This window comes from Lontra canadensis, unplaced genomic scaffold (assembly GCF_010015895.1).
Source record: "Lontra canadensis isolate GAN:19392208 unplaced genomic scaffold, GSC_riverotter_1.0 scaffold75, whole genome shotgun sequence".
Taxonomy (NCBI): Eukaryota; Metazoa; Chordata; class Mammalia; order Carnivora; family Mustelidae; genus Lontra; species Lontra canadensis.
In genome coordinates this window covers 5,143,507-5,165,820 of record NW_022631069.1, presented here as the reverse complement: position 1 = coordinate 5,165,820, position 22,314 = coordinate 5,143,507, and the positions used below count along the sequence as shown (strand labels likewise).

Sequence of the window (22,314 nt, the reverse complement as noted above, 5' to 3'; positions counted from 1 at the left end):
TCCTGGGTAAACGTAGGGGCACTTCAAATTAAGTTTTGGTTTGGAACTTTTTTTAAAACACTGAAACACCATACATTCAGCTCTAGTTCATGCCTAAGGTCTAGTTTGTAATTACGATTTCTCAGAGGAGACATTGATTACCAGACTATAAGAAATGTATCATAGTGGACATAGTGGACATCACAGTTTTTGATTGTCATTTTCTTCCCTCCAGATCTCCTTTTCCCATTTTGTTTTCAGAGGTGGACCACTGGGGCTATAGTTCAGTGGTAGAGCATTTGACGGCAGAGGTGGACCACTAACACTTTCATTTCTACACAGATTTTCAGAATAGAACTTTTATTTTTTTTTTAAAGATTTTATTTATTTATTTGACAGAGATCACAAGTAGGCAGAAACGCAGGCAGAGAGAGAGAGAGAGAAAGAAGGAAGCAGGCTCCCTGCTGAGCAGAGAGCCCGATGTGGGGCTCGATCCCAGGACCCCAGGATCATGACCTGAGCTGAAGGCAGAGGCTTTAACACACTGAGCCACCCAGGCGCCCCCAGAATGGAACTTTTAAAAATATAAACCTGAAACATCATTTTGTTGCTTAACATCCTTCATAATTTTTTATGGTCTTTATGGCTTAGGAGCTATATACCTTTGAACAAGTCCTGTAAATCCTGTTATGATCTTGTCCTTATTATTTTTTCCTATCATATCTGCTTTGATTCTTCCCTCATACTTTAAGTTTCATGCTATTGAAATAAATTTCCTTTAGACCCCAGAATGTGTCATCTTGTCTCCATAATTTTTGTCTTTGTACATGCTCTTTCACCTGTGATACTTTTTCTCTCCCAACTCCCACTTACTCTTGTTAAATCTTACTGGCTTTCAAAATGTTTGAACTGTGCGGATACTGTGTGGAAGCCTTCCTTGAACTTACCTTCTCTATGTCAGCTTCCCCTTGGCTCTGTCTTCTGTTAATCTTTTTTGGCTTGGGTGCCCCCTCTCTATATTAATTTCCAGAATTTCTGAGTGAGTGTCCGTCTGTACTTACAATTGATTATTTGTCTGCTTGCCCAGTTACATTGTAAATACCATGAATTTTAAGGTCCAGTTTCTAGTATACACCATCATTACCATTGTCATAATAATCTATAACAATTATTGACTATATACTAAACACTGTTGTTAAACATTTTAGGTTGCATTATTTTGTTTAATCCTAATAACAACCTTTCAAGATATGAATAATTATCATTATTCCCTTTTTTCAGTTGAGAAAAGTGGAGACAGACTGGTTAGGTATCATGCCCAAGGTTAGGTAGCTAGTAAGAGGGCATAGAATAATTTGAACCCAGGGAAGAGAACATGAACTTCTTTTTTTTGTCCTGCTGTTTTTATGATGTTTAAAAGTGAATGCATATATACAGATAAAGCACATAGACTAGTACCTAACACTTAGTATTTAATAAACACCAGCTATAGAGTCAAAAGCTTTTTTAAAATAATATTTCAGCATATGAATATAATATTTAAATTATTTTTTAAAAGATTTATTTGTTTAAGAGAAAGGGAGAGAGAGAGAGAAAAAATGAGCAGGAGAGGCAGAGAAGAAGAAAGAATCTCAAGCAGACTCTATGCTGAGCATGGAGTGCAGTGCCAGGCTTCATCTCACAAACCTGAGATCATGACCTGAGCTGAAATCAAGAGTCGGATGCCTAACCAACTGTACCACCCAGGCGCCCCTGAGTGTAATATTTTAGAAAAATCTGAAACTCAAGGTGGGCAATGGAATAATTTCACCAGTAGGAGATAAATTACTTATAATATTTTTGTGTGTATTGTTTCCTTTCACATGCACTATTTATATAGATACTATTTAAACATGCCCTTTTTATTATGTAATGTTTTGTGAATATACATCCAAATTAGTGATTAATAAAGTCTGTCATCATTTGTAGTGGCTACATGGTTTACCATTATGTGTATGTACCATCATAATTTAATTTTATCTCCTGTTGAATATTTAGGTTATTTCCAATGTTTATTATTAAAAAATATAGGACCAAAAATCCTCATATATTCACCATTGAGTACTTGGGAGATAATAATCTTGAAAAATCATAAAAGTAGATGATGACCAATATCAGTGGACTTATATTTGCATAATTATACTTCATTTTAGAGTACCTCATGGAGGAAAAAATTATAACAATTTGCTTTCTTGTTATATATTTTTTATTAAGTAATACCAATCCACAACTCTCTTTTCTAGAATTACAGAATGAAAACTTAAAAGAATCAAATGAGAAGCAGGATCATTTGACATCAGAACTAGAAGATATTAAAATGTCTTTGCAAAGAAGTGTGGTATGATAAAAAAAACGATTAGTGTGTGACAAGCCTCACAGTATGAATCAACAGATATTTATTGAATGCTAATGCTATGGACAAGGACCCAGAACTTCAAATAGAGAAGATAAAATCCCAGCTTACAATCTGCTTATAGTTTAATTGAAAACATTGACTAAAAACACATCAGAAGTATAATTAAAATACAAGATCATGCTAGATGTCAATGGTGATTCAGGCAAAAATTGCTATAGTAGTTCTAAAAATTAAAAGAACACTGCAGGCAAGGAAGACTCCATTGGGAGGTTGGGACTATAGATTGGCTTTGGAAGAATGGTGTATTGAAATAAGAGTATTGAATGGGCATTTCAGATTGGTCAGTGTGGGGCAGTGGAGGGGGTTAATTGAATAAGGAGGGAGGGAGAGGCAGCAAATTATAGAAGCAGATGACTTCAGTTTTTTTTTTTTTTCTGAAGGCCCTTGGATTATAGCATCTATTTTGTACTTTGTTTTATTTAGAGTACTCAAAAGGCTTTAGAGGAAGATTTACAGGTAGCAACAAAAAAAATATATCAGCTCACTGCTGAAAAAGAAGCTCAAATGGAAGAATTTAATAAAGCTAAAGCTGGTCATTCATTTGTGGTTACTGAACTTAAAACTTCTATCTGCAACTTGAAAGAATTATTGACAACAGAACAACAAAGGTAAAAATTTTTTTTTATTTAGTTGAATAAAAACAACTTATTTGCAATATTCATTGTATTTTCATTGTCAACTGACTTCCTATAACATCTGTAAACAAGTCTCTCTCTTTTAAAAAAGATTTTATATATTTATTTGAGATAGAGAGAGATAGAGCATGAGTTGGGAAAGTGGCAGAGGGAGAGGGAGAAGACTCCCTGCAGAGCAGAGTGCCTGAAGTCGGGCTTGATCCCATGACCTGAGCTGAAGGCAAACGCTTAACCCACTGAGCCCTCCAGGCAACCCCCATGTGTTTTTTTTAATGTAAAAAGTGGGAATACATTTTAAAAGTTTGTATTAGGTAAGCAGGTATCCTGGGAAGAGACAGCATGTATTCTCTAGGATAGTTTCCATGCATACTTTGTCACAGACTCAAGTAGACAAGCTCATCAAGTGCTGATGCAGTGATAGGACATATTTAATTAAACTGTGGATTATTATTAGCTTCGTAGAAATAACTTCATAGGCTGTGAGTTTGTTTTACTGAGTTTGCTTTCTGTAATCTTTCTGATATATAAAATTAGTAACTAGCCTGGAACAGAGTAGGTTCTCAAGCACTTTTTATTAAATTAATGAATTAATGAATATGAGTAACTATAAAATATTCATTTGCATTTCATCTAAATAACAGCTCTTCTAAAATTGAATTAAAAACTTACCCTTTTTTCACTTTTTTATATTTGTATTTATAAAGCTGTGTTAAGAAGCCTAAGTGATTGTTTTTGTCCCATTAGCACTCGGGTTATTTAAGTCTGGTAGGATGAAAGAGAGGAACAAGCTTTTCTGTGAAGTCATGACCAGTATTTTTTCTTTACTGCTTATGTATGGTGGAGGAAGAAAAGCTAGATCTTCTAAAAAGCTCAGCTCATCTTATATATTCTTGGTTGCTCTATCCAAACAACTTTTAAAAATTTTGAAACTGTAAGTGATCTTAAATATCATTTGTTCCTATTACCTTAGTTTTATAGATAAGGAAGCAGAAAGCCGGAGGAATTAAGTGAATTGCACAATTCTCACATTTATATTGTTCCTAAGACAGAATTTGATGTAATAGTAGTTACATATTCAATCTCTTTCAAAGTTCTAAGACGCATTCATTTGATTATCATCAATAGCTAAGTGATAAATTGTCACCAAAAGCTTTAAGACTTTTGTGCAGATGTAATTAATATACAGCTATGTATTAATAATATCTAATTTTGAAGTGTTATGCTATATGGCATGGTAGGTACTCAAAAAAAGTTTCATAATTGAATGAGTGAATCTATGCAAGATATATTTTTAAACTGCACCAATTGTAGTTACTAGATGAATTCTGATTAAAAGAATGTTTTACATTATAAACTAATATATTTTACAAGATTGGAAAAAAGTGATGATCAATTGAGAATACTTACTGTGGAGCTTCAGAAGAAATCAAGTGAACTGGGTAAGATTTAGAGAATAACATGTGTACATGATAATATTAGCCAATTATAAAAACATTAACTATTTCAGAATAAAATACAGTTTCTCCTCGGTCATCTATCAATAATGATTATTTTGTAATTTTTAATTTGACTTTTCAAAGACAGAAAACTTAAACCTTAAGAAAGACTTAAGTTCCATTATGCAGTTCATAGATACCTAGAAGTGTAAGGAGGCTAAAAGATATTTGTAGTCTGTATTTCTTATTTTAGGATTTAGAGGCCTTAATAATTCTTAGTGGAAAATGTCTTATATTTTAATTGAATTTTGAAATTTTATTGATTTGTCATGTTGGATTATTAACTATTTATAGGAAAATGCTATCCCATTTTGTCATATGGTATTGTTAATATTTAACAGATTTCATGGCCAAAAGAGAAGCTCTGTAGTTATTTTGTGAATTTATGACCCTTTAATTAGCTAATCCTAATAACTCCTATGTTTTATATTTATAGATATGTACAGATGTGGAGAATTACAAAGATAGAAAAACATTTTTCTTTTTTTTATTTTCTAATTTTGGTGAAAATTATTTTTAGAAGATTTATTATATTTTATTTTTAGAGAGAGGGAGTGACTGAGCATGTGCAAGAGTGGGGGCGGGAGGCAAAGGGAGAGGTAGGTAATCTTCAGCAGACTGCCTCTGAGCATGGAGCCTGACACAGAGCTTAATCCCATGACCTTGAGATCATAACCTGAGCTGAGCTCAAGAGTTAGATGCTTAACTGGCTAAGCCACCCAGGTGCCCCCAAAAGAATTATCTTTATAAATTAAAATAACTCATGAATTAGCAGGTGTTTTTCTAAACTATCTCACAACTTTCTGTCAGCTTTATTATTAGCTTTGGATACTTGTGTAATTAAAATAATTGCAAGAAATTTTGTATTGGTAGGATGTTTGGTTGAAATTTTGAAACTTATTTATGCTTTTCCTTTGGCAATGCCTAGTTTCCTACTATAGATGAGACCAATCTTTGAGCATCCAAAATTGTACTATTCAATGATAAATAATTTCTTTGATGTTATTTTATATTAGAATGATTGTAAATGTATTTTTCATCTAACTTTTAAATCTTCCTTCAATTGAATGTTGTATATTAAGGAATAACTTAAAATATCTTTAATGGATTATTTATTTGTAATAATTCATTCTGATATTGAAATTAAATCGCTCTTATTATCAGATAAACAGATGCATAAGGTGATTTTTCTCATAACAGAGCAATATATTAAGAGATGTTTGGATAAGGAATTCTTCTAGAACTGTGAAGTTCTGTGTGTGTTTCTTAGCATTATCTTAGGTGTTGTGGGAACACATACAAGATATAAAATATCATGCTCTTGAGAAATCCCTTGTTATTGTGGGAGAAATGTTGAACACATAAAATCATTAGAACAGTGTTTCCAAAATGTGGGGATGAGCAAGACTTCTGTTAGGATAAGGGAAGGAAATATTGTAACTTTTTAAATTTTATGCTTTTCATATGTTTTATAATGAATATCATAAGACACATTTATATTAAAATTTATATGATTTATGAATAATATATTTGTGTTTCATACATATTTGTGTATTTGGGGTGAATGCTCACAGATTTGTTATTGCTGGAGATATGTTAATGCTGATGACAAGAGGAAGCCAAAGGTATCAGTGTGGTCTGCAGAACTGGAAAAGACTTTATAGAAGAGGTAGATTTTAAAAGTAGTCTTTAAGGTATAAAGAGGCTTTGGGTAGTTGTAGAGAATGGTGGTGGAACGTGGAAAGCATTATGTGTAGGAGAGCAGCATAACTGACATAAGTGCTCAGCATTAGCTTGGTTGAAAGTATAGTTCTCAAAATTAGAATCTTGGATGATAGGGGCGCCTGGGTGGTTCAGTGGGTTAAAGCCTCTGCCTTTGGCTCAGGTCGTAATCCCAGAGTCCTGGGATTGAGCCCCGCATCAGGCTTTCTGCTCAGTAGGGAGCCTGCTTCCCTTCCTCTCTCTGCCTGCCTCTCTGCCTACCTGTGATCTCTGTCTGTCAAATAAATAAAATCTTAAAAAAAAGAATCTTGGATGATATTCTTTTCTCTTTTTTTCTCCCTTATCTTTCATTTCTAATTGGTTATCCAGTGCTGCTGTTTCTAACTTTTAATATCTAGCTCATAAAATCTAACTAATGTAACTTTATCTTTTGAATCATTCCTTTTTTCTTCATCTCCACAGACCTAGAACAGTTTTAGCCCTTATTTCTTCTTTCTTGGTTTTAGGATTCCAGCACATTCTCTTAGTCTACCAGAGGGATGCACGTGAGTAATGTAATGGAACACAAATTGTATTTGGCAGATTAATCATCAAACCATGCTTCAGATCACCCTCATTTGTCTTCATCTTTGTTCATCCCTTGTTGTATTTAGTAGGATACAAACAAACTTTGACTTATTTTCATAAACTTTTTTCTTACTGCAATAGTTCTTATACTTATTGCTTTATTTCCCTATTACGCTTTGCATTCTTCCTCGATGGCACATTCTTAGACTTACCTCTTGGTTAGAATAGCCCTCCATCAGCCTCCATCATTCCCTCAGGAGTCTCAGTCATTGACTCATACTAAGACCACTTTTTTCCCTCCACAAATAAAGCCTGTTTTACCTCTTATATCTTGATATTAGGTCTGAACCACACACCTCTGACCAGTACTAATTGTATTAGTTTGAGAATCAGTATTTTTGTTTCTGGTCTTGTCTCTTTTTGATTCTCTGCACTGATGCTAGTGTGTTCCTTTAAAAATACAAATCTGATTATTCTGTGTTCTAAATTAAGAGTCATCTCATCACTTGAGTTCGAACTCTTTAAATATCACCTGTTTTATTGCTCACTTAAAGAGTAAAGTAGTGCATGCAAAGCAAATTAAAACCAACTGTAAACACAAAGTTTTTGTCAATTTTATTCTCGGTTTTTGACTTGGTACAGTTTGCTTTGCTTCTTCATATGTCTCCTCTCTTCAATTTAATCTGATGTTGCTCTAAACAGGTTTTACTCCTGTGGTCATTTTTCTGTATCTGTACCCATGTTTGTTTTTACTTTGTTATATAACAGATTCTCTCTCTAGTGTTTTGTATTGCTTCTTATTTGATTATTAGATTTAGACTTAGATGTTTATTCCTTGTTTAGCTTTGGACATTTAAGTAGGAACATTAAAGACATGGTCTTTGTGCTGATGATGAGATCTGTGCTTTATTTAGGAAGACATATAAAATAAATATTTGATTAAAAATGAGGATAAGTGTTATGAAGACAATGAAAATGAAACCATGTAAGAAAATAATAGGGCCTAATGTAGATTCGGTGATAAGGTATGACTGTTAGCTGACCTCATAAATAAGTGAGATTTAGTGAAGTAAAGGATATGAGTTGGAGAGAGCTTTTCAGTCAGAAGGAAACACATGTAGAAATGTTCTGAGTTGTAAAGGAGCTTGGTTAATTCAATGGACTGAATGAAAGCCTATGTGCCTGAATGTAAGAAGTGATATGAAAAGGGTAATAAGTATGAGCTGATAAGGACAAAATCAGGTAGGAACAAGGAAAGGGATTTTGATTTTATGCTAACCTTGAAGGAAAACCATTAAAAAATTTGAACTATTGAGATGACATGTTCTGGTTTATGTCTTTTAAAGGGTCGCTGCAACTTCTGTATGGCAGATAAATTTGATGGTGGGTGGGGATTGCTTATAGTGAGGAAAAAGGTAGAATTGGAGAAATTAGATTGGAAGCTATTTGAGTGGTACAGGCATGAGAGAATATCTTTTAAAAGTGGAATCATATCACACTTATGCTAGTAGCATTTGGTGAGCTCATGAATCTAAGGACATTTTGTCTGCCTTCAGCTCTGAAAATTTTTCTCTTATTTTTTCTTTTCTAGTGTCATCATTCTCTCTGTAAGTGCTGATAGGTGGATTTTAGAAATTTTGGCTCTATCCTTTGTATTTTATAATTTCTCAAAAAATTTTTTTTCTCTTTTAGTTCTTGGGTGGGGGATTTGGAGAACAATTTTTTTTTTTTTTACTTCTCCCTGCTAATTCAGTCTTTATTTTGTTATTTTTAAAGTTGTCAAATTTTGAATTTCTAAGAGCTTTAGGTGACTTATTTCATGGATCTTTACTCTGTTGGAACATACTATACTTAGCAAAATACCTACTTCTGTTTGCTTTATTAATTCCTTCTTGGATTTATTTTAGTTCTCTTAGATGAATTTGGTGCCTCTCTTATGGTTTTGCTTTTCTTCAGTAATTGTTGATTCTTGATTATTTACTTATCTAAATATTTGATTATATGGGGTGGGGTGGGGGGGACATAAAAGGTATTATAAAGAAAGGTGGGCTTGGTAGCTAATCTTTTGGGTTTAGGAAATGTCTATCTTGCTTAGAGATCATGAGCTATTTGGGGCATTGCTGCATCACTTTGCCTCCAATTCCTAAATCTTTGATTAAAATTGAGTTGCACTGTGTGGTGGAAGGTATGGTGTAGGTGTTTCACATAGCCTTCTTTGAATTAATGTTGGTCTTCCCTCTCCCTGCCAAAATTCTTCGACTTTTTGGTTTGTTCATGGTAGCCTGGTTTTATTAATGTTGTAAATATATATATTTTTTGTCTTTTATAAAGGGATTGGGGGTAAAAGAATGTGGAGACATGCTCAGTCTACTGTCTTTAATCAGTCCTTGAGTTTGAAAAAATAAACTCTTTTTACCTAAAATGAAATGTTGTGGTTAAATAAGCTTTGCTTGTGACAGGTTTTTCTTTGAGAATATGTGGTGGGATTTTATATTTTGTTGATCTTTTCCTTAAAAACTATGGGCAATTATTATAAATTTTGTGTTTATTTTTAATGTACAGAGTCTGGGAAACTTTCAGCAAATCTCTTATATCTCCAGTTATTAAAAACCCTTAACAGTAAGGAAGGACAGTGTTTCAGATAGAATAAAATTTTAGGTGACAGCTAGACAATTTTGGAATTTTGTAGGCAGTTAAAAAAAATCTAAGGAAGGAGAAAAAAGCAGGAGGTTTGAGTTGGAAATGTTCTAAAATTAATTAGCCTAATACTGAATTAATAGAAGATAGAAAGAAAAGCATTGTAGAGTGTTATTTAGGATAGAAAAAAAGAAGGGTGTCAGCAATGAAAATAGGAACAAGAGTTAGGACAGGAAATGCAAATAATGCAAAGTCTTGAAAATCAAAGGGAGAAAAGTAGAGTAGTTTAATAGCATCAAATGCCAGAAAGCTCCAGAATAAAGAAGACTGAGAATTTTACCACAAAATGGTTATTGGTGATCTTTGAGATCATAGTTTGGTTGATGTAACAAGAGATGTAATTAATGTAATGAGATAGGCATTAGTTTTGCGTGGAGCTAAAAAAGAAATGTATACATAACAAACACAAGTTTGTCTGCAAAGTAAGAAATTTGACAGTAGTATGAAAGGACAGACAGGTCAATCAGATATTGTTTTGTATTCAAATAGATGTTTATAAGGGAAATTAAAAGTTTCCTGTAAGAGAGTCCATGTATATCGGTAACATAGCGAATTAAAATCTCAGAGGAGGTAGGAATATTGAGGTCCAGAGTACAATGGTCAGAATTAGCTTGAGAAAAGTGGATCACTTCTCCTTTTTAATTTGGAGCAAAGATTAAAAAGTAAGATACTTAGTGATGCAGTAAAGGTAAAGCCATGTGCTATGTAACCTCATTCCGAATATATTTTATATAGCTCCATTGCTTATTTTGGTTAATGAACTTGAGTTCTTTTGGTTGTGGAATTCTACTTTCTAGAAACATTACTATTAATATTTATCATTTTTGCATAGTCCCATTTAGACGTCCTCTATGCTTTATGGTAGTTTAGTTTCATTAAACCATCTCTGGTTTTTTCCCTTTAAAATGATGATATTCTTATTTCTTGCCTCTTCTTTCCTGTTCTTTTAATCTGATTTTTAATACCTTTTTATTCTTTTGTTTATTTTAGAAGAGATGACTAAGCTTAAAAATAACAAAGAACTAGAACTTGAAGAATTGAAAAAAATCTTGGTAAGTACATAATTTCTCTTATTAGTATAGAGCAGTTACTTTTCAAAATAATATTGAATCCACAGACTTAGACTCTCACACTATAAATGTTTTATATTAGTGTTTTCAGCTAAAATATAAAAAATACATTTGTGTTTTAATAAAGCCACATTCTTATCATACCAAATTTAATATATTTTGAAAATTTTCTTGATGAAGGTGTTTCTATTATTTGTGTGTTGGCAGTACATTTAAGTAAGATCAAGTATGTGTGTGATGTTATTGATTTATTGATAGTAAATTTGGTATGCTTGTGAAAACTTTGAGCCAAAAAGCTACAGTTTTGGGGAAGATTTATATGTTATATATTCAGTAACTATGTTTAGTGTTCAGATAGAATCATGTTTAATGAATTTGTTAGGATAGGTTTTTTTATTTTTTTAAGATTTTATTTATGTATTTGTCAGAGAGAGACAGAGAACACAAGCACAGGGAAAGGCAAGGAAGCTGGCTCCCTGCTGAGCAAGGAGCCTGATGCAGGACTTGATCCCAGGACCCTGGGATAATGATCTGAGCAGATGGCAAACGCTTAACCGACTGAGCCACCCAGGCGTCCCTAGGATAGGCTTAATTATGTTTTAATTGTTTACAACATGTGGAGCATGGACAACAAACTTTTTTAAAGGACTAGAGAGTAAATATTTTAGTCTTTGTAGCCTATATACAGAATGTTAATTCTCTTCTCCTCCTCCTCCTATTTCCACACCTTCCCTGCCCCTTCTTGTCCTCTGCTTCTCTTTATTTTTAGCAGCCTTGTAAAAATGTCAAAAATGTAAAAATTATTCTTAGATCAAGGGCCTACAAAAAGCAATTGTAGGTTGATTTTACCTAGCAGGCTGTAGTTTGTTTATAATTACAGATACTATTGTATCTCTACCTGGTTTTGCAACTCCTAATTCTTCCATCTCTTGGGCATCATTATTTCCAAATTCTTTCTCCATTGAATTGCTTTGCTTCAACTCTTGTGAATAATAATGTTCACATTGCTTTCAGATTTGATAATGCATACTTATTTATTGTTGTTGTTGTTATAGTTTAAGTCTCTACTTGAATATCAGTTTGGTAACCTCTTTTGATATTATCTATAAACCTCTATTATCTAGTTTAGGTCTCTGTATGGCTTGTTCCTATAGCCACCTGAACTTTTCCTTTATAGCACTTAACACAAGTGGAATTAATTTATTTTTTTTGCATCATTGTTTAAAACTTTATTCACCTTTCTGAATTCCCCTTACTTAGCACAGTAGGTGGTATATAGTAGGTCCTCAGTAAATAGTGGAATGAAGGTATGCTCCCATAAGGGCTAAGAACCCATGTCCTATTTTCCTTGTAGCTTTAGTACTTGCTTAGCACAGTGACTGACACTTTATAAATATTTGTTGAATGAATGAATAGTAAGCATTATTTTTACTATAAAGATTCACTCCTATGCAGATAAGGATTGGTTTAGGGTTTTGTTATATTTGGACAGCAATAGAACACAATTATTGGGGTGCCTGGGTGGCTCAATGGGTTAAGCCCCTGTCTTCTGCTCGGGTCGTGATCTCAGGGTCCTGGGATTGAGCCCCTCGTCAGGCTCTCTGCTCAGCAGGGAGCCTGCTTCCCCCTCCCTCTCTCTGCCTGCCTCTCTGCCTACTTGTGATCTCTGCCAAATAAAATAAAATAAAATTTAAAAAAAAATTTTTAAAAACCACAATTATCTTGGTCTTTAAAAGGACAGTTTTAAAGACTTTAAAGTCTTTAAAGTTTTAACGTTTTAAAGTCTTTAAAGTCTTTAAAAGTTTTAAAGTCTTTAAAACTTTAAAGTCTTTAAAAAGATAGTTTTAAAGACAATATTGTTTTAAAAGACAATGTTTCAATTGCTATCCAACTCTTTACTTCTTAGCTATATGACTGAGAGCAAATTAACTAAACTCTCGATGCCTTAGTTTTCCATCTATGAAATAGGGAAAATAATTATATATATGTAATGGGGTAGTTGTAAGAAATAAATAAAACAATATATTTGCCCATTTAACAAACATATTTTGAGTTTCTCTTCTGTACCCTGAGGGTACAGTTGGGAGCAAATGGTTGCATATGCTGCTTTCATGTATCTATGTCATGAAATATCACACTTAAATATAAGCAGTTATTCAAAGGTAATATTAAAATGGTGACAAAGGCAATAAAGGAAAGTGCTAATAAAGGCAGAGGTATGAGGTATGAGGTCTTAAAGGGACTTGAACTAGTTGGTTAGGTCAGAAGAGCCTTTTTTTTTTTTTTAAAGTAAAACTTGAACTGAAATTCAGATTAGGAAGGGGGAAGAGCTTATCAGGTAGAGGACATATGTGTAAAGTTCCTTTGATAGGAAGGAATATGGTTTGTGTAATGTGGAGTGAACGGAGAGTAGTACAAAATGAGGCTAGAGAGTTAAGGTACTAGAGGCATGGTAATTCATGGCCTTGTGAATCCTATCAAGATGATTTTAGGGATCCCTGAGTGGCTCAGTCAATTAAGCAGCTACCTTTGGCTCAGGTCATGATCCCAGGGTCCTGGAATGAGTCCTACATCGGGCTTCCTGCTGAGGGGAGAGCCTGCTTCTCCTTCTCCCTCTGCCTGCTGTTACCTCTGCTTGTGCTCTCTCTGTCAGATAAATAAAATCTTAAAAAAAAAAAAAAGATAATTTTATATTTATTTTAAGAGGAATGGGAAGTTCTAAAGAATTTCAGTAGGGAGTGACTTGGTTTGTGTTTTGAAAAGCTCATTTGGCTTGGAATATTGAGAACAGTATATTAAGGTAGAACAGTTAAGTACACAAAGGAGAGATGATTATAGCTTAGGCTGGGAGGTGATGGTGAGAAAAAAATGGATGGTTTTGAGAAATATTTAAGATTTAAAGATTTAAATACTTTGGATTGATCTAGGGGGATATTACCATTTGTTGAAAAGATTCCTTTTTCCATTGAGTTGCTTTTGCACATTTTTAAAAATCAATTGGTCATATTTGTGTGGCTCTGTTTCTGGACTATTTTTTTTCTTGATCTATTTGTTATCAATTCACCAATGTATCAGCATCTTAATTACTATAGCTTTATGATTGATCTTAGATTTGGGTAGTTTGATTCTTCCAGCTTTATTATTAAAAAGTTTTTAGCTATTCTAATTCCTTTATCATATAGAATTTCAGCTTGTCTGTGTCTGAGAAAATCCTGCCAGAATTAAGATATAATTGTGAGAAATCTATAGATCAAGTTAAGTTGAATTGCTGTAATTACTTATGTTGAGTCTTCTAACACAGGAACATGGTATCAATTTGTCCATTTGTATAGATCTTCCTTGAATCTTTAATTAGCATTTTGTAGTTTTCAGTGTACAGATCTGTACATGTTATATTTGTACCTAAATATTTCCTTTCTTGAAGGTGTTTTAAATGTACTTAAAAGTATTTTTCCAGTTGTACATTGCTGTAGATAGGAATATGATTGCTTTATGCACTGACCTTGTATCCTGCAGTCTCACTAAAATCATTTATTAGTTCTAGGAGTTTTTTGCACATTTCTTATCATTTTCTATGTAGAGAGTCATTTTGTCTGCGAATAAGGACAATTGTAGTTCTTTTATTTTTGTCTAACTGCACTGGATCAGACTTCTAATATGATGTTCTTGAATAGGAGTAGTGAACATGTACATCTTTGTTTTGATCTTAAGGAAAAAACATGCAGTGTTTCACCATTAAGTATGTTAATTATAGGAGTTTCTTTTGTAGAAGTGCCCTTGCCTTCCTAGTTTTTTGACCGTTTTTTTGATTATGAATCTGTTGAATTTTGTCAAATGCTTTTTCTATGTCTACTGATACAATCATGTAGTTTTCTTTTTTAGAATATTAATATGGTGTAGTACATTGATTTTCAAATATTGAACTAGCCTTGCGTTCTTGTATAAATCCCAGTTGGTGTGGTATATTTTTCTTTTTCTTTATTGTTGAATTTGTTTTGTTAATATTTTGTTGATTTTTAATTTAGGGTTCATGGGAAGTCTATAGTTTTCTTCAATTGTCTTTGTCTGGTTTTAGAATTAGGCTGTTCTTGACCTCAGAAAATGAGTTGGGAAGCATTTCTTTCATTTCTGTGTTCTGGAAGAGATTGTGTAGAGTTAGTATTATTTCTTCCTTAAACATTTAGTAGAATTTTCTGGGTGAAATCATCTGAACTTAGAGACTCTTTTTTGGCAAGATTGTATTTGTTTGTTTGTTTGTTTATTTATTAAAGATTTTATTTATTTATTTGAGAGAGAGAGCGAGCAAGCAAGAGGGCACAAGCATAGGGAGCAGCAGAGAGAGAGAGAGAAGCAGGCTCCCCACTGAACAGGGAGCCTGATGCAGGGCTGGATCCTGGGACTTCAGGATCATGACCTGAGCTGAAGGCAGACACTTAACTGACTGAGCCACCCATGTGCCCCTTGGCAAGATTTTAAATGATGACTCTAATGTCTTTCATTATTGTGGAACTATTCAGTTTACCTATTTTATCTTAGATGATTTTGGTAGTTTGTGATTTTTAAGCAATCAGTCCCATTTCATTGAAGTTGTCAACTTTCTGTGCATGGAGTTATATGTACCATTACTTGGATTTTTTTTTTTTTAATGTCTCTGGAGTTTACAGTGTTTGCCTTTACTTTCATTACTAATATTGGCGATTTGTGTCTTCTTTCTTCTTTACAGTCTTGATAGAGGTTTATTAATTTTTAAAATTTTTTTAATTTTATTTTTTAAACTTTTATTTAGTTTTTAAATTTCTTTTGAGTGTTCCAGAATTCATTGTTTATGCACCACACCGCACCCAGTGCTCCAATACAAAGTTTATTAATTTTACTGATTTTTTTCAAATAACCGGATTTCTGTTTTGTTGATTTTTCCTGTTTTTCTATTTCCAGTTTCATTGATTTCTTCTCTTTATTATTTCCTTCCTTCTACTTGCTTTGGGTTTATTTTGATCTTTTTCTAGATTCTTTAGATGGAAAAAGATTGCTGTTTTGAGAACTTGCTTTTCCAATATGAGCATTTAGTGCTATAAATTTCCTTTAATCATCTCTTTAGCTGCATTCTACAAATTTTGTTATATTGTATATTCATTTTCATTTAGGTTAAAATATTTTCTAATTTCTCTTGATTTTCTCTTTGACCCTGGGGTTATTTAGAAGTCTGTTATTTAATTTCCCTGTGTTTGGAGATTTTCCTGTTTTTCTGTTATTTCTGTTATTCATTTCTAGTTTAATTCCATACGGTCAGAGAATATACTTTCTTCTTTAAATTTGTTAAGAATTTAATATCTTAGTAAATGTTCCATCTGTACTTGTAAAGAATGCGTACACTGCTATTGTTGGGTATATTGTCCTATAAATATCAGATTCAATTGATTGATGGTGTTTGAAAATCTTCTGTGTTGTTGATTTTTTTTTGTCCTGTTCTATTATTTACTGAGAGAGAGGTATTAAGAGCTCCTATTTTGATTTAGTAATTGTTTCTTTCTAATTATGTCAGTGCTTGCTTCACATATTTTGAATTTCTGTTATAAACCTCACATTCATACATAACTATTATATCTTCCTGACATATTGACCTTTGGTCATTATTAAATATCTTTGTTTGTCTCTGATAGTATCCTTTTTTCTTGATGAATGTTTGATTTTCATGGTGTATCTTTCAACCTGTATTAGTCTTTATATTTGTAAATACTTATATATATGGATATATGTAGCCTATATAGAAATGATTCTTTCTATGCACTATTGCTAGAGTTAGTCTTTTAGATCACAAATATGATCATGTTGTATGCTGTATCAAAATTTTAAATATCTCCACATTTCCTATTGATAAAATTCAGATTCTTTAAATGCAATAAGTAGGTTTTTAAAGAAAGTTTTATATTCAGTTTAGTTAACATATAGTGTATTATTAATAGTTTCAAGGGTAGAGTTTAGTGATTTGTTAGTTGCATATAATACCCAGTGCCCAATACATCAAGTGCCCTCCTTGATGCCTGTCACCCAATTACCCTATCCCCCTTACCCACCTCCTCTCCAGCAACCCTCAGTTTCTTTCCTAGACTTAAGAGTCTTTTATGGTTTGCCTCTCTCTCTGTTTTTATTCTATTGTATTTTTCCTTCCCTTCCCTATGTTTATCAGTTTTGTTTCTTAAATTCCACATAGGAGTGAAAGCATACAGTATTTGTCTTTCTCTGACTAACTTATTTTGCTTAACATAATAACCTCTAGTTCCATTCACATTATTGCAAATGGCAAGATTTCATTCTTCTTGATGCTGAGTAATATTCTATTGCATATGCACCCCATCTTCTTTATCCACTCATCTGCTGATGGACATGTGGGCTATTGTGGACATTGCTACTCTAAACATTGGTGTGCATGTACCTCTTCGAATCACTATATTTATGTCCTTTGGATAAATACCTAGTAGTGCAATAGCTGGGTTGAAAGGTAGTTCTGTTTTTAACTTTTTGAGGAACCTCCATACTCTTTTCCAGGATGGCTCCACCAATTTATGTTCCTACCAACAGTGTGAGAGAGTTCCCCTTTCTCTGAATCCTCACCAACATCTGTTGTTTCCTGAGTTGTTAATGTTAGCCATCTGACAAGTGTGAAGTGGTATCTCCTTTTGGTTTTGATTTGTATTTCCCTGATGCCAGGTTATGTTGAACATTTTTCCTGTGTCTATTAGCCATTCTTCTTTGGAAAAATATCTGTTAATGTCTTCTGCCCATTTCTTGATTGGATTTTTGTTTTTTGTGTCTTGAGTTTGATAAATTCTTTATAGATTTTGGATACTAACCCTTTATCTGATCTGTCTTTTATGAATATCTTCTCCCATTCTGTAGGTTGCCTTTAGTTTTGTTGATTGTTTCCTTTGTTGTGCAAAAGCTTTTTATCCTTAAGTAGTCCCAGTAGTTCATTTTTGCTTTTGTTTCCCTTGCCTCTGGAGATGTGTCTAGCAAGAAGTTGCTGCGGGCAAGACCAAAGAGATTACTGCCTGTGTTCTCTAGGATTTTGATGGACTCTTGTTTCACATTTAGGTCTTTCATACATTATGAATTTATTTTTGTGTATGGTGTAAAAAAAATGGTCCACTTTCATTTGTCTATATGTGGCTGTCCAATTTTCCCAGCATCCTTTGTTGAAGAGACTGTCTTTTTTTCATTGGATATCGTCTCCTGTTTTGTCAAAGATTAGTTGGCCATAGAGTTGAGGGGCCAGTTCTGGATTCTCTATTCTGTCCCATTAATCTATGTGTCTGTTTTTGTGCCAGTACCATACTGTCCTAATGATTACAGCTTTGTAATATAGTTTGAAGTCTGGAATTGTGATGCTTCTTCCAGCTTTTCTTTTTCAAGATTACTTTGGCTATTTGGGGTATTTTTTGGTTCCATACAAATTTTAGAACTGTTTCTGGGGGTGCCTGGGTGGCTCAGTCATCAAGCGTCTGCTTTTGGCTCAGGTCATGATCGCAGGGTCCTGGGGTTTGCTCCCCACATCAGAATCCCTGCTCCTCCCTCTCCGTTTGCTGCTCCCCCAGCTTGTGCTCTCTCACTCTTGCTGTCAAATAAATACCATCTTTAAAAAATTTTTTTTTAGAATTGTTTGTTCCAGCTCTGTGGAAGATCCTAGTAGCATTTTGATAGCACTGAATCTATAGATTGCTTTGGGTAATCTATTGCTTTGGGTAGCTAGACATTTTAACAATATTTGTTCATCTGGTCCATGAGTATGAAATATTTCCATTTCTTGTGTCTTCCTCAATTTCTTTCATAAGTGTATAGTTCTCAGAATACAGATCTTTTACCTCTTTTGTTAGGTTTTATTCCTTAGGTACTTATGATTTTTGGTGCAATTGTGAATGGGATCGATTCTTTGAATTCTCTTTCTGCTGCTTCATTGTTAGTTTATAGAAATACAACAGATTTCTAGGCATTGATTTTATATCCTGCAACTTTGCTGAATTCCTATATCAGTTCTAGCAGTTTTTTGGTAGAGTCTTCTGGGTTTTCTACATAGAATATCCTGTCGTCTGGGAAGAGTGAAAGTTTGACTTCTTCTTTGATCGTTTGGATCCCTTTTATTTCTTTTGTTGTCTGATTGCTGAGTCTAAGACTCTAGTACCATTATACAATAGTAGTAAGAGTGGACATCCCTGTCATGTTTCTGACTTTAGGGGAAAAGTTCTGGTTTTCACTTGTTGAGGTTTATTCACTATGGTTCTTCCATGTATGGCTTTTATGGTGTTGAGGTATGTTCCCTCTATCCCTATATTGTGGAGGGTTTTTATCAAGATAGGATGCTGTATTTTATCAGATGCTTTTACTGCATCTATTAAGAGGATCATACAGTTCTTATTTTTTCTTTTATTAATGTGATATATCATGTTGATGGATTTGTGGATGTTGAACTCCCCTGCAGCCCAGGAATAAATCCCACTTGGTCAGGGTGATGACTTATTCTTTTAATGTACTGTTGGATCCTATTAGCTAGTATCTTGTTCAGAATTTTGGCATCCATGTTTATCAGGGATATTGGTAATTTTCCTTTTCAGTGGGATCTTTGTTTGGTTTTGGGATCAAGGTAATACTGGTCTCATAGAATGAATTTGGAAGTTTTCCTAACATTTCTAAGTTTTGGAACAGCTTCAGAAGAATAGATATTAATTCTTCTTTAAATGTTTGGTAGAATTCCACTGGAAAGCTATCTGACCCTGGACTCTTGTTTGTTGGGAGATTTTTGTTTACTGCTTCAATTTCCTTGCTGGTTATGGGTCTGTTCAGTTTTCTGTTCCTGTTTCAGTTTTTGTAGTTTATATGTTTCTAGGAATGCTCTTTCTTCCAGATTGCCTAATTTGTTGGCATATAATGGCTCATAGTATTCTTTTAGAATTGTATTTATGTGGTGTTGGTTGTGATCTCTCCTCTTTCATTGGTGATTTTTTTTTTAAAGATTTTGTTCATTTGAGAGAGAGAGCACAAGCAGGGGGAGAGGCAAAGGCAGAGGGAGAATCAGACTCTTTCCTGAGCTGGGAGCCTGTCCTGGGGCTTGATCCCAGGACCTGGAGATCATGACCTGAGCTGAAGGCAGCCGTTTAACCAACTGAGCCACCCAGGTGCCCCTCATTAGTGATTTTTAAAAAAAATTTGGGTCCTTTTTTTCTTTTTGATAATTCTGGTCATGGAGTTATCAAGCTTGTTAATTCTTTCAAAGAACCAGTCCTAGTTTTGTTGATTTGTTCTATTTTTTTAAAAATTCCTATGTCATTTATTTCTGCTCTAATCTTTATTATTTCTCCTCTCCTGCTGGATTTAAGCTTTATTTGCTCTTCTTTTTCCAGCTCTTTTAGGTGTAAGGTTAGGTTGTGTACTCAAGAGTTTTCTTCTTGAGGAAGGCTTGTATTGCTATATACTTCTCTCTTAGGACCGCCTTTGCTGCAGCCCAAAGGTTTTGAAATGTCATATTTTCATTTTCATTTATTTCTATGTATTTTTAAATTCTTATTTTTTTTAAGATTTTATTTATTTATTTGACAGACAGAGATCACAAGTAGGCAGAGAGGCAGGCAGAGAGAGAGGTGGAGGCAGGCTCCCTGCGGAGCAGAGAGCCTGATGTGGGGCTCGATCCCAGGACCCTGGGATCATGACCTGAGCTGAAGGCAGAGGCTTAACCCACTGAGACACCCAGGCGCCCCTAAATTCTTCTTTAATATCCTCATTGACCCATTCATTCTTTAGTAGGATGCTTTTTAATCTCCTTATAGTTTTGGACCTTCCAAATTTTTTCTTTCAGTTCACTTCAAGATTCATAGCATTATGTTCTGAAAATACCCATGGTACAATCTCAGTCTTTGTACTGGTTGAGTCCTTATTTATGACCTAGTATGTGCTCTGTTCTGGAGAATGTTCCATGTGCACTTGAAAAGAATGTGTATTCTGCTTTAGGATGAAATGTTCTGAATGTATCTGTTAGGTCCATCTGGTCCAGTGTGTTGTTCAAAGCTCTTATTTCTTTGTTGATCTTCTGCTTAGATGATCTGTCTATTACTCTAAGTGAAGTGATAAAGTTCTCTATTATTGTTATCAATGGGTTTATTAAATGTTATTAATTGATTTACATATTTGGCTGCTCCCAAGTTGGGGTCATAAATATTTACGATTGTTAGATCTTCTTGTCAGATAGACCCCTTTAATATAGTGTCTTTCGTCATCTCTTAGTAAGTCTTTGGTTTAAAATCTAGTTCATCTGATATAAGGATGGCTACTCCAGCTTTCATTTGATGTCCATTAGCGTGATAAATGGTTCTCCAGCCATTATTTTCAATCTGGAGGTGTCTTTGGGTCTAAAATGAGTCTCTTGTAAGCAACGTATTGATGGGTCTTTTTTTTTTTTTTTAATCCATTCTGATACCCTATATCTTTTGTTTGGAACATTTCGTCCATTTACATTCAGAGTAATTATTGAAAGGTATGAACTTAGTGCTATTGTATTACCTGTAATATTGCTGTTCCTGTAGGTTGTTTCTGTTCCTTTCTGGTCTTTGTTACTTTTGGTCTCTCTTTTTGCTCAAAGGGTCCCCTTTGATATTTCTTGCAGGGTTGGTTTAGTGTTCACAAATTCCTTTAGTTTTTGTTTGTCTTGGGAACTTTCTTTTTCCTTCTATTCTGAATGATAGCCTTGCTGGGTAAAGTATTCTTGGCTGCATATTTTTCCCATTTAGCACATTGAATATAACCTACCAGTTCTTTCTGGCCCGCCAGGATTCTGTGGACAGGTATGTTGCCAGCCATGTGTGTCTACCCTTGTTTGTTAAGGACCTCTTATCCTAAGATACTTTTAGGTTTTTCTCTTAATCTTTGTAATTTGCAAGTTTCACTAAAATATGTTGAGTTGTTGACCCATTTTTGTTGATTGTGAGGGTAATTCTCTGTACTTCTTGGACCTGAATGCCTGTTTCCTTCCCCAGATTAGGGAAGTTCTCAGCTATAATTTGTTCAAATAAACCTTGGTCCCTTTTTCCAAATTCTGCTCCTTCTGGGACTCCTATAGTATGGATATTATTTCACTTTACGGAATTGCTGAGTTCCCTAAGTTGACCTTTGTGATCTAATAGTTTCCTTTCCCTCTTCTTTTCATCTTCATTATTTTCCATAATTTTATCTTCTGTGTCACTGATTTACTCTTCTGATTTGTTCAGTTTGGTTTTTATGTCCTCCACTTGGGACTGCATCTCAATTATAGCATTTTTAATTTTGGCCTGACTAGATTTTAGTTCTTTTATCTCTACAGTAAGAGATTCCCTGGTGTCTTCTAGGCTTTTTTTAAGCCCAGCTAGTATCTTTATAATCATTGTCTTAAACTCTAGTTCAGACATCTTACTTATATCTGTATTGATTAAATCCCTAGCTGTGAATACTACCTCCTGTTCTTTCTTTTGGGCTGAATTTCTCTGTGTCATCATTTCATTGAGAAAGGAAGAGAATAAAGAAAGAGAAAAAGACAACAAAAACAATGATAACACAACAAAAACAACATCAAAACCAAAAAAACCCCTAGATCCTGGGTTTGTTTTGGTCTGCTCATTGAAAAAAAAAAAAAAACAAACACCCCAAACCCCAAATATTAAAGAAACACACACACA

At 33.9% G+C, this 22,314-nt stretch overlaps 1 protein-coding gene across 1 annotated transcript in view; it reads left to right on the top strand.

Moving 5' to 3' along the window:
* SYCP1 (synaptonemal complex protein 1) overlaps positions 1-22,314 on the top strand; it is a 132,299-nt gene that overhangs the window by 57,458 nt on the left and 52,527 nt on the right. Inside the window, exons 12-15 of the mRNA XM_032881381.1 lie at positions 2,262-2,356; positions 2,858-3,042; positions 4,441-4,508; positions 10,542-10,603. Of these exons, the coding sequence (XP_032737272.1) occupies positions 2,262-2,356; positions 2,858-3,042; positions 4,441-4,508; positions 10,542-10,603 (410 nt within the window). The remainder of the gene's footprint in view (positions 1-2,261; positions 2,357-2,857; positions 3,043-4,440; positions 4,509-10,541; positions 10,604-22,314) is intronic.